Here is a 13,140-nt window from a genome sequence, read left to right on the forward strand (position 1 = left end):
GTGACACCACAGTTAAATGTCATGGTTATTTTTAAACATGTCAAGAATATGCCAATACCCCTTTGTTTCACTTTCCTTGAAAATAATTAAACTCGCATATTTTGATCGATATTTGATTATGGTGGGAGTTGAGCAATTTGCTGGCTTTGTTTGTCTCTCTCTCTCTCTCTCTCTCTCTCTCTCTCTCTCTCTCTCTCTCTCTCTCTCTCTCTCTCTCTCTCTCTCTCTCTCTCTCTCTCTCTCTCTCTCTCTCTCTCTCTCTCTCTCTCTCTCTCTCTCCCTCTCCCCTCTCCCCCTCTCCCCCTCTCCCCTCTCCCCTCTCCCCTCTCCCCTCTCCCCCTCTCCCCCTCTCCCCTCTCCCCCTCTCCCCCTCTCCCCCTCTCCCCCTCTCCCCCTCTCCTCCTCTTCTCCTCTCTCTCTCCTCCACCCCCCATCCAAATCTCATCGTCTCAGGTTGTCAACGACCTAGTTTTCAGCGGCTCGAGTGACCACTCTGTACATGCATACAACATCCACGTAAGTCAGACCTGCGCATCTTAAAAAGAGAAATGGATTTCCACTTGTTTGTTTCAACAGTCGTTTCTATGGAGTGTAGTCGATGGTTATTTTATTTTTTAGAGTTTTTTTTCTCCCTCCCCCCCCCCTTTCCTTCCTGAGATCTTACAGTGCTTGTAGAAAGTCTGCACCCCCTTTCAAAATGTTCACCGTTGGTTGCCTTACAGCCAGGAATTAAAGTGAAAAACTAATTCTACAAATTTCAGAAAATTAATTTCAAATACAAAACCACAATATCTTGCTTTAGATTTGTCTCTATCCATCCATTGGGACCATACACTGTGCAGAGCGTCGGTGCTGCCTAAGCAGTCTCCTTGGCTATTGGACATGATCCTGGACATGTCACCACTCCGACACAGGTTACCAGCATGCTGGCACTCATCTTGCCGACCTCGGAAGGGTGACAGGCAGTGTTAACCCCACCTGGTATGAATTCAACAGCCAAGTGGGATTTGAACTCAGGATCCCAAGCCCACCACCCTAACCATTAAGCCAACACCAGACATAGTGTGCAACCCCCCCCCCCCCCGGATTAATAGTTGGTGGAAGCACTTTTGACAGCAATTACAGCAGTTAGTCTTTTGGGATACGTCTCTATCAACTTTGCACACCTTGATTGGGCAACATTTGCCCATTCTTCTGCACAAAACTGTTCAGGCTCAGGCAAGTAGTGTGGGGAACGTTGATGGACAGCAATCCTCAAGTCATTCCACAGATTTTCAATTGGATTTAGGTCGGAGCTCTGAGTGAGCCACTCCAGTACAGCTTTCAGCTTTGGCTGTGTGCTTCGGGTCGTTGTCATGCTGAAAGGTGAACTTCCGTCCAAATTTCAGCTTTCTTACAGAGGGCAGCAGGTTTTCCTCTTGGATTTTTCCAGATTTTGCTCCATCCATTTTCGCTTATGCCTGGTGGTGGCTTCATGGTTAGGGTGGTGGGTTTGGGATCCTTGGATCCTGAGTTCAAATCCCATTCTGCTGTTGAATTAATACCAGGTGGGGTTCACTCTGCCTGTCATCCTTCTGAGGTTGGCAAAATGAGTGCCAGCATGCTGGTATCCTGTGTCGGAGTGGCGACCCGTCCAGGATTGTGCCCAATAGTCAAGGAGATTGCTTAGGCAGCACCAACGTTCTGCACAGAGTATGGTCCCAATGGATGGATGGATGGATTTTCCCTTCTATCCTGACAAGTCTCCCAGCCCCAGCTGATGAGAAACATCCCCATAACATGATGGTGACACTACCATGCTTCACAGTAGGGATGGTGTTCTTTCGGTGATGGGCTGTGTTGGGTTTGTGCCAAACGTAACGTTTTGCATTTAGGCCAAAAAGGTTTCGTCAGACCACAAAAAAATTTCCACACGGCTTCAGAATTTCCAGATTGGTTATTTTTGCATACCTCAAATGGGACTCAAGGTGGACTTTTTTGAGTAATGGCTTCCTTCTTGCCACCCTGCTGTACAGGCCAGATTTGTGGAGTGCTTGGTATATTGTTGTCACAAGCATACAGTGACCAGTCTTTGCCATAAAAGTATGTAGCTCTTTCAAAGTTGCCATTGGCCTCTTGGTGGCCCCTCTGATCAGTCTCCTCCTGGCTTGGTCATCTAATTTGGAGAGACAGCCTAATCTAGGCAGGGTCTTGGTGGTGCCATACGCCTTCCACTTCTTGATGATTGGCTTGACTGTGCTCCAAGGGATATTTAAGGCCTTTGAAATATTTTTATACCATCCCCTGATCTGTGCCTTTCCACAACTTTATCCTGGAGGTCTTTTGAAAGGTCCTTGGTGCTCATGGTCTTTGAAAGGTCTTTGCTGTGAAATGCACAACCCAGCAAAGGAAACTGACAGGAACAGCTGATTTTATTCTGAAATAATCTGAATCATGACAATTTAACACAGGTGGAGGCCAATGAACTTGGGGTGTGATTTTGAAGGTAATTGGTTACACCTGAGATAGTTTACAATTGCTATTATAAGGGGGGTGGACACTTATGCAACCAAGATAGTGTAGCTTTGCATCTTAAATTAATTTTCTGAAATTTGTAGGGTTTGTTTTTCACTTGGAAGTTCTGGGTTATGATGTGTAAATAAAGTTGGAAAAAGTCTGATTTAATGCAATTTAATTCCAGGTTATAATGCAACAAAAGGTTAAAATTTTGAAAGAGGGTGCAGACTTTCTAAGGGCACTCACTGTATGTTGATGAAAGTCCCTTCGTCTGCCCCCCCTTACTTCTCTTGTCTACTCCAAACCTTTCAATTCTCTCGCGGTGCCTCCCACACATCCCTACCATCCCTGTCATCCTCGCTTCACCTTCCATCTTTGTTCTTCAAACCACATCAAATCTTGTGATTGGTGACCAAAATCACTCCAGAGAGATTTGTGAGTAACTGGTCTTTGTGCAATGTGGTTGAGCTGTGCACATACCTTTGCAGACGGGCCAGTTGCTGCGAGTTTACAAGGGTCATCGGCACACTGTCATGGCAGTCTGTGTGCTGGGCCAGGTGTTGCTGTCGGCCTGTCTCGACCGCCTTGTTCGTGTGTTTGACCTCGAGGTGAATATTGGGGTCACGTCCTGCTCACTCTCTATTTCCAAAATTGAATTGAAGTATAATTTGCATTACATTACAATGTATACCTCACTTCAGTTTTAAAATTGTATGCGCATTAAAAATAATAAAAAATTGTTCCAGACCCATGACCGGCTGCAAGTTCACAGGCACAAGGACATGGTCATGTGCATGACTGTACACAAGAGTGTGGTGAGTGTCACCTCAACCATCATCCTTCTGGCAACACATTTTGGTTGGTTCAGTCATGTGAAAATACACAGTTGCCAGCAATATAGGATTTGAACTGAGTGTCTTCACTGTCTACCACTATATATATATCATTGTCTCTTGTTCTAATTCCTACATCCTTCAGTGTTTTCTACTGGTGGTAAAGCTTTCCCTGTGTCACACGTTGCTGAAGAGCATTGTTGCCATTCTTTGTTATAAATGTGGAAGTTTTGTTTCAAAGTCTATGTTCAAACTTTACGACACCACTGGTATTGAAAAGGGATGTTGAAAAGGCAAGGCAGACAACTTTGATTTTTAGATTGGTACATTTGCTGTTGTTTTGATGGGTATTTGACCACATAGTAGGCGAGCCAAGGCCCTAAAGTCCTTATGGACGTGGGGATGGATTCCATACTTTGTTTGAATGTACTTTTTTTGATGGATATATCCATTCCTCATAGATTCTATGTTGTGTGCTCGGCAAAAGCTCTTACAAACCCAAATTTTGGCCCAAACTTTGAACTTTTGCACGCAACAATTTTGGCTTAAAAATTAGGGGTAGGGGAAATACATTTAGGATTTACATGGGGTCAGCTTAAAAGGAAACATACGTGTTGGCAATCAATCGAGAGGTCTTGACCCAAGCTACAATTTGATCATAAAATTAGTTTGATTGTGTTATTGATGACGTCACAAGAGGTCAAAAGGTCGACGAGAAATTTGAAGAGAATTTGCATTTCAGGTCACTGAATTCAACCACCAACTAACTATTTTTGATGTCAACATAGTCCAAAAGATCAACATCGGCCGAATTTCTAAAATTGATGATTTTCATGCGATTTATTGACTTGAAATGCCAGGAGGATTTGCACATTTGGTCATTGTATTCAACTACCAATTATTTTTGAGGTCAAATTAGGTCAACATAGGTCAAAAGATCAACAAAGGCCGAATTTCTAAGATTGGTAATTTTCAGCCGATTGAGTTGAAATTTGAAGAGGATTTGCACATTTGGTCATTGAATTCAACTACCAATTATTTTTGTGGTCAACATAGGCCAAAACGTCAACATAGTTTGAAATTTCTAAAATTGTCAATATGCGTCCGATTGACTTGAAATTTGAACAGGATTTTCATAAAGATGACCATCATGTGTCACGTGGTCTGGCAGAAGGGAAAATCTTCATAGGAGAAACTGCTTAATCGATCAATACAAAATTTAACTAATCGAACAACTACCCATGGTTTGGTTTGATAAAGGTTTGATATGGTTTGATAAAGATGATGTCATTGGTCCCAAATATGGTTTGATAAAGATGATGTCATTGGTCATGTGGTGTGAAAGACATATTGGATCAAAGAAAAAAAGAAGAAAAAAACCTTAAAAAACAAAAAGAGTTGGTTTGTACAAAGTCCTCAAGACTGCGCAGGTTAGGTATTCTTTGAATACTACCGAGTTTGAAAAAGGTTTCCTTGTATCTCCACTGTTTATCTATGAATCATAACTGGCCGTGCCATACTGTGTCTGCTCAAAGCTCAATTATTTATTTTAGAAAATAATCACAATATTTGATGCTGGTCTGGGTACTCAGCACTGCACGAAAAAAAAACCTTGTCAGGGTTTCCAGCACATGTGCATTGAAAATGTCTGGGGTTATTGCTCACGCTGGTGAGCCTTTCCCAGTGGTGGTTTCAGGGTGTGTTAGATATTGAAAAGTTATGGAGTTATTGTCCTCATGGTGATTACCTTTTACCTGCGGGCTGACGCCAGCACTGCCTGACCAGACATCCCAATATACACTTTTTAGTGGCCTTTGGTGGCCTCAAAACGGATGTCAAGGCCAACTTGTGGTAGCTTAAAACCTTGCCCAGATTCTGAAATACCTTCCTCCAAAACATGCAGCCTCTCGGTGATATGGTTCGGCTGTGAAAGAGTAACATACAGATGCACAAATAAACACGCAAACACTTGAAATTATGTCTCGGATATGAGGCTTAGGGAGATCCCTGCAACCTTTCACGGGCACCTTTGGGCACAACCAGTTCGGCATCGCGTATGTAGATGTGATGTGATGCCAAGTCGTTAAGGTGTTATGGGAAGTTGTACTATACTGTACAAATGGACAATATTTTGGCAGGACCCAACTGTGAATAAAGGTAGTTATTCAAACAGGAGCATATTTTCTATATGCACATTTATTGATGAGACGCAGAGGCTTGGTTGGAGTTTGTTTGCCAGGTTTGAGATTTCTTGGAGTGCTTTTCTGAATTTTTAGTTTTGACAAGACTGTGGAGATAGCTTCTTAAATCCTTACAGGGTGGCAAGTTTGCCATAGTTAGCTTTGTCACTGAGCCTTTGGCATCTCCATTTTGTTCCTCAGATTTACACCGGCTGTTACAACGGGATGGTGCAGGCGACAAAACTGGACTTGATGCAGAATTACCGTTGTTGGGTGAGTGACTGGTTGAGCTCTAATTTGAAAGGCCAAGCTGAGATGGAGAGAGAAAAAAAAAGAAACTTCTTGTAAAACTGGTAGTGGATTTACAGAAAGTGCAACTAATGCACAAAGCTTTGAATATTGAGTGGGTTGCTGGGTTGTGTCCAGTGGCAGGGATGCCTGTTCATCTTTGGAGCCTTGAATCACCTGAAAGACCACCTCCAAATGGACCACATGCCGACATCTGTGCTGCAAGCAACCTGCTTCTGGAAATCTTGTGGAAAAAATTTCTGCCTTGAAGAAAACGATAATGTGAGTCACCTTTGAGCTATTCCTGGTCCCAGAAACATGTGCTACAATCAAAACTTGCACCAAGTGATGAATCACTCGTGTTCCACCAGTTATTTTAAAAGGCAATACAGGGAGTACCCGACTTGCAAACCAACCCTTATGAGGTATATTTTTAGGTCATCTCTAAAGAGATGACCTAATAAAATCAGTCTCGATGTCCGTACGTACGTACGTCCCCATTTTTTTCTTCCGATTTTCTTGATATTTGGTATGTGGGTAGATGTCGATGAGGGATGCACGACGGTATGACCTTTGACGCGATTGAAGGTCAAGGTCAACGTCAAGGACACTCCAAAGTTGCAAAATCGTCCATTTTCAAAATCTATTTACGAGGTTTATGATCCGATCTTGGAAATACCTTTGGATTCTGATAATATGGAACAATATCTAAATTTGGTCAGGCCGGTTTTTTGAAATTCGTCCTGGTTATCGAGTCACGTGTCTTCAAAGGTGGAAAAACCATCGATGTGATTCGGTCAAAAAAAAAATTCACCCGATCTTGATGAAACTTGGTATGTAGGTAGGGGTCGATGAGTGATGCACGACGGTCTGACTTTTGACACGATTGAAGGTCAAGGACAAGGTCAAGGCCACTCCAAACTTTCGAAATCGTCCATTTTCAAAATATATCTCCTCCGCCGTTTGTGATCCGATCTTCAAAATTTCTTCGGATTCTGATAATATGGAACAATATCTAAATTTGGTCAGGCCGGTTTTTTGAAATTCGTCCTGGTTATCGAGTCACGTGTCTTCAAAGGTGGAAAAACCATCGATGTGATTCGGTCAAAAAAAAAATTCACCCGATCTTGATGAAACTTGGTATGTAGGTAGGGGTCGATGAGTGATGCACGACGGTCTGACTTTTGACACGATTGAAGGTCAAGGACAAGGTCAAGGCCACTCCAAACTTTCGAAATCGTCCATTTTCAAAATATATCTCCTCCGCCGTTTGTGATCCGATCTTCAAAATTTCTTCGGATTCTGATAATATGGAACAATATCTAAATTTTGTCGGGCCGGCTTTTTGAAATTCGTTCTGGTTATCGAGTCACGTGTCTTCAAAGTTGGAAAAATCGTCGATGTGATACGGTCAAAAAAAATTCGCCCGATCTTGATGAAACTTGTATGTAGGTGGGGGTCGATGAGTGATATTAGACAGTATGACTTCAGACCTGATTGAAGGTCAATGTCAAGGTCACCGATGCTGTAAACTTGTGAAATCATCCATTGTCAAAATATCATCCACCATTTATGACTCAGAAATGCGGTTTGATTTCTGAGGTCCGGTTTCTATCCTTTTGAAGACACATTATTCATAAATGTTCCAAATCAACCATTTTCAAAATCTATCTCCGGATAACTCAGAAATGTAGTTTGATTTCTGAGGTTTTCGATCCTTTTTACTCCTGGGCTTTCGTCTGTACGTCGAACCAAAAGACAAGACGACATCGAAGCCATTCTAAGCCAATCAGAGATCCACATCTACAGAGCTTCAGAGATGACCGTCACCCCCAACCGGGGGTAATTTTTTGTTATTCTTTTAATTTTGTTTTAAATTTTTTTTTTATAATATCTGAGACATGAACGTTCACTCGTACGTATTAACCGATCCTGGATGGAGCGTGAATCTTTCTTCCACAAGATGCAAATATTCTGTGCGTCACGTAGTCGACAGTACCCCCATGTACGGGACAGCACTGCACTGTTCACAGCTGCATTCATCGTGCCAAGCATATTTTACCGTGACAACAAACCATACTCTTAGCTGATAAACATTTCAGTGATGTTCCTGCAATGAAAAAACGCAAGCTTAATTAATATTGGAGACATAACGACATTATAAAAGGTTCTGATAAAGGTTAAACTCCCTCCAAAATTGGTCGTTTGTTAGACCTTAGTCGTTCGAACAGAACGATCATAAAGGACAAGACGAAAATTTTACAACGTCTAATGGTATCTGTGCCCATCAAGTGAACAATAATAACAAAACAAAGGGGGAGGTTGATTTCCGACATGGAACAATTGCTTGAAGTATTATTTACTCTCATTTATTGCAAATTTACAATATTTCAGCTTAATCGTGTGTTTAATTTTGTGTTGAATCGGCCTTCTTCATTTGGCTGTAGAACCAAACCACCATTTATAACACAGAGTCCACGGGAAATTGAGTTCCGACTTGAGAAGGATTGTTCGGAACACAGCTCATTCGCAAGTCGAGGACTCCCTGTATTCGACAGGTTTGCCTTCATGATCCACTGTTCCGCGTTGTTTCTAGGTTTGATTACAAATGTCAGTCAAAACGCTCATGTTTGCCTGGCAGGAAATGGTGCAGCATTTGGTGAAACATGCCGAGATGGATTCCAGGATGGATTACTGACATCCCCACAAACAACAGCACCACACGCACAACACCGTCTGATTGTGGCACCCAGCACCTTCATCTCACAAGCTCACGATGGCCATTGCTGCCCATTAACAACAAAATTTAAGTGCACAAACGTTGATCTATATAAATCTTAATTTGGAAATATGGAATGACTTCTCATTTATGTGAAGTTGACATTCCGTTGGAATTTTGTTCTTGGGTAATTGACCTATATCTGTTGGGTTTTTTTTTGTTTGTTTTTTTTTATCCCCAAATTTGAGAAAGGAGTTCTCAAGGTTACCTTTGCTGACAGTAATCTCTCTGCTCATGAGTATTTTTTTTTAAATACGAATACAGGCCTCCAAGATTGTCTTGATGAAAACTTTTCGTTGTTTTGATATAAAACGTTGACTGATCGAAATTGAGAGCTTGAATGAAAACAGTTTTACTCATCCGTGCTTTACAGATGTGTATTCGCCTGAAAATCATTTAAATATTGACTCCTCGTCCTCAAAAGAAATCTGTGAATATGTAATAAAACAAAACCTTAAGGCTATTTTGGTGGATATTTCTAGTTCCGGTGGAGAAGTTATGTCAAAGTTGGCACTTCCTTCCACAGAATCTCACTTGTGTAAAATAAGATAGAACCTGACATCTAAGATGACCCTGAAGATGTGATAGACGTGATTTTAAAATTAACGTATATTTTTTTCTTTGTCATCGTTTGTGTGGTTTTTGAAAGTTACAAAGAGCCATCCTGCTCGTACAAACAAATCCTTTGATACTCCATACCTTGTGGAATGAGTACAAGGCAATGTGCTCTTTGAACCATGTGATGAACACCTGTATTTTTTACATCATTTGCCTAAATTTCTGAAACTAAGTGCCGGAAATGGGTGTTTCTGTGAACTGCCATCCAGCTTTGCTCGACTAAGTGAGACGACTGGGATGGAAATGCTCAAGAAGCAAACATCCATCTCGCTTCCATGGTGCAGTGAGCGTTCAAAATGCAAGTTCCATCCGTTCCTGCATTATTGTGCTCCCTGCATAACGAGCTGCTTATAATGATGTGGCATCCTTTATCGGGTGTCGACCACACCGTTACAAACTTGGATCGGATGTGTGCTGGCAAGTCTGCCTGTTTAAAGGAAGTGGATCAACAAACTGGTGACGGTTGAACTGATTGCACATCTTCGCTCGTGAACCGTGTAGTTTGCGACGAGCAGTTTTTTTAATGTGCATCTATTTCACATCACCAGAGTGAAAATGCTTCTGAATGAGAAAATGAATTTTCCTGACGGTCCCACCAGTGATGAGAATGTTGTGGGTAAAAGTTTACCATTTGAATTGAAGATTAGATTGAGAAAGTTTGTTTTTGAATTTAAGTGCTTGATTATAAAGTAACTTTGGTTGGAATGCAGCGTGGTTGTTGGTGTTGTTTTTCTGACAGTTCACCAAGAAAGTTTTGGAATGTTTCAGTTTGTTTTATTTTTTTGTTGCTGTCCCTTTTACTCGGTTCTCATGAGACATCCATACAATCAAATTGCCAAGTTGAGCAAGAAAAAGAATCGCAAGAAAGGATTTGCCCATTGTATGTTTTCAGTTCGAGTTTATTGAAATTTGCCTGCTCAAAAAATTATCACAATCCCTATTCTCACGGCTTGATTGTACCAAATTATTTTGATCTATTTTTTGTCTCCAAACCACATATTACGTGGACCAGAATTTGGTGGGGGAGAAGCATTAAAATGTAATTTAATTTTGAAGAAGAGGAAGTTGGAGATGTAAGAGGGAGAACGTATGCAGCATATGATGAAGAAAGCAGAAATTTTGCTGTTTCTGCATACGTAATATATAGATAATCCCTTGAGTAGCAATTTATTGTCCCTGATTCTCTGGCAGTACTTTTCAGTGGAATGATTGGTACATTGAGCAGTGTTACATTATTACCGGTCGAGACTGTGTCACAACGCACCGCAGCATTCCGCATGAATTTTGCTTGTCTGAGTGGTTTAAGCGGGACATGTTTGCGGCAACAGCAGCAAAGAGGAGTTTTCGATCGTTTTGGGAAACAATACACAAATCCCAGCAGTATTTTTTTCAAGTCATCTCAAATGTTGCTTTATGGTATTTTTTTTTGGTTACATCCTTCATGCTTGTCTGGGTTTTTCTTTTATTTGCACCTTCTCAATTGTTCTCATTCTGATTTGTCCTCATTCCAATTGATTGGTCTCATTGCGATTGTTGTTAAATAATTGTGTAAAACGTGCCATAGATAAAATTTGTGCCTTTTAAGCAATCCAATTTGGTTCAGCTTGTCCGCTTTGTCATGAGCCCATCTTTGCTTTTATGTATTGTCAACAGAAACATTCATCCTCAAGATTCATTTTGATTTGCCATTTGTGTATTGTGGTTTTGTAAAACATCTTCAATTGTATTACTGCAACTACTTTAAAAAAAACTATCGCAGTCAAACTCGTTTGGACAACATATTATGGGTCCAGTCATGCATTCTATCATTCGATGCGAAGGGGAATAGAGCATGGAATAAAAGCCATTCATCTTATCTGATTACGTTTGTGTTTATTTTGATGAACTCTGTGAACACTGTGGTGTAGCCTGCGGGCCTGCGGGGCAGGGCATGATGGTGGGGGGAGTGGTCGGCGTGATCATCGTGTCTGCCAGGGATATAAGGAGTGCGCGCCGCCTGAGGCGTCGTAGTGGTTGCCGTAGTCGCCGCGGCTCGTGATTGCATTGAGTACGTAATAAAGGAGAGTTGCGGGCAACGTACGCTCGCGCTCCCGCTTATGCAACAAAGCCGGGCTCGACTGTTCCTCCACTCGTGTCTGCCTGTTAAGCACCGCTACCACGACACCACAGATTGGCGACGAGGAGGTTCGGATCGGCGTGTGCAGGGTGTTTGGGTTCGGATCGGCAGCGAGTAACTCAGCGCACCCCGCGCAGTTCGAGGTTCCGGAGGAGTACGCATCGCGAAGAGCGTGTCGCAGGTTCGCTCGCCGCGCGCGCAGGCTCCGGAGCCAGGAGGCTCGCCAGCGCGGCCAGCTCAGGCATGACAGGAAGTCGGGGCACGGCGCACGGACGCGTGCCCGCCTTCATCGGAGTCGACTTCGGTCACGTCGAGTGGACGACGGCCACGCTCGGAGTTCGTTTAATTGAGGCACGACAAATCTGGGGAATGATTTCTGCAAGGTCACGGCTAAAGAACGAGGACACGCAGTTCAGCTCGGACGCGGCGTTGGACGTCGCGCAAGCTCTGAGGAATGTCCGGGGTCTCGATGGTCGGTGCGCAGCAGATGATCCGGAGGTCAGCGCGATGTTCCAGGTGCGCACGGCCGCGCGCACGGTCTGCGGCGCGGGTCGTGGACGAGCGTTGCAATGCAATCACTCGGACGGCGGTCTGAGCACTCGGGGATGTCTACGGTGTGTGTGCTGAGAGTCATCGCCCATCATAACAGTCATAGATGGTGGTGTGCGAAGCGATCCTTCCGTCCCGGGTCGGGACCTACTGCCGGTACGGTGTTTGGTGCACAGTAACGCCCCGGGTCGAGTTTTGCAGCCTGGGCACGGAGATCCCAGCGACCCGGGACGGGAGATACTGCCGATGTTAGACCTGCCTTCAATTGGTCCGGAGGTGACAAGATCAATGGCAGGGGAGGTTGAGGTGACCGGGGCACTGATGCTGCCCATGTTGAGCCTGGTTTCGGTTGGTCCGACGGTGACAGGACCGATGCCAGTGGAGGTCGAAGTGATCGGGGCACTGATCGGGTGTCGAGTTGAGTCCACTCGTGCTGCCCTCGCATCGCACACGTATGCTGGTGAAGCGCTGCCGGCGGTTGGCGGGGCGCACGTCGTGGTTGCCCAGCGGGGCCAGCGGGTTGCGCTTCCGAGGTTCGTGGTGCGAGGGGAGGGGCCCGCCCTTTTGGGTCGGGGCTGGTTGACGCACCTTGGGCTGGATCTCCAGTTCGTACCTCCAGGTGCGCCGGTGCTCCCTTCGATGCTTTCTTCGAGTTCCGAGGGCGAGGTTCTGGCGGCGGGAGCCGCATCGATGCAACAGGAGCGGCCGTTCGTTGCTGCCTGCAACGGTGATGTGCGGTTCGGGAGCAACGGGAGCCGTACCAGCTCTCGCGATGAGCTCTCGCGCTTCGGCTGCGCTCATGATGCAAGGCGCGCCTGTGTTGTTCGGGCAGTGTCAACGGGGAGTTGCAGCGAGCCCGTCGCGTTCAAGAAAGTCACGGTTCGCAACGTCGAGATGACAGCCGGGAGAAGGACACGTGATGTGGTTCATGGGTTGCTGTTCATTGCATATTTGTTTTTCATTGCTCGAGTGATGTGGTTTAACGTTGTTGAAATAAATGCCGACAGTTCCTGTGTGAGAATAGAATTGGCTGAGATCAAGCGATGGGATTTGCATTATGATCAATGTGATGTGGAGGCTTTGGGAGCGATGGTGGCAAATAAAGAGGTTTTGTTGTCCTCCCGTTGCCCCGGGCCGCGGATGGTTACTGTGTCATGTGCAGGGATTTTATCGGAAGAACGCGCTGTACGGAAAAGGGAGTTTGCAATAGCACAAATGATGTTCTTATTGATTTATGACGAGCCTGAGTTTAAGGGGTGGTTTGTATGGAATGGCTACCGT

The 13,140-nt window shown here is 44.2% G+C and overlaps 1 protein-coding gene across 1 annotated transcript in view; it reads left to right on the top strand.

Annotated features, from left to right (window-relative positions):
• ZNF106 (zinc finger protein 106) overlaps positions 1-11,049 on the top strand; it is a 102,433-nt gene extending 91,384 nt beyond the window's left edge. The window contains exons 18-23 of the mRNA XM_085862712.1: positions 454-516; positions 2,985-3,104; positions 3,243-3,311; positions 5,711-5,782; positions 5,936-6,079; positions 8,439-11,049. Coding sequence (XP_085718838.1) covers positions 454-516; positions 2,985-3,104; positions 3,243-3,311; positions 5,711-5,782; positions 5,936-6,079; positions 8,439-8,495 — 525 coding nt within the window. The 3' untranslated portion in view covers positions 8,496-11,049. The remainder of the gene's footprint in view (positions 1-453; positions 517-2,984; positions 3,105-3,242; positions 3,312-5,710; positions 5,783-5,935; positions 6,080-8,438) is intronic.
• The last annotated feature ends 2,091 nt before the right edge of the window (positions 11,050-13,140 follow it).

Source organism: Eptatretus burgeri, chromosome 2, assembly GCF_056783735.1.
Source record: "Eptatretus burgeri isolate ZD-2024b chromosome 2, Ebu_testis_v1, whole genome shotgun sequence".
Taxonomy (NCBI): domain Eukaryota; kingdom Metazoa; phylum Chordata; class Myxini; order Myxiniformes; family Myxinidae; genus Eptatretus; species Eptatretus burgeri.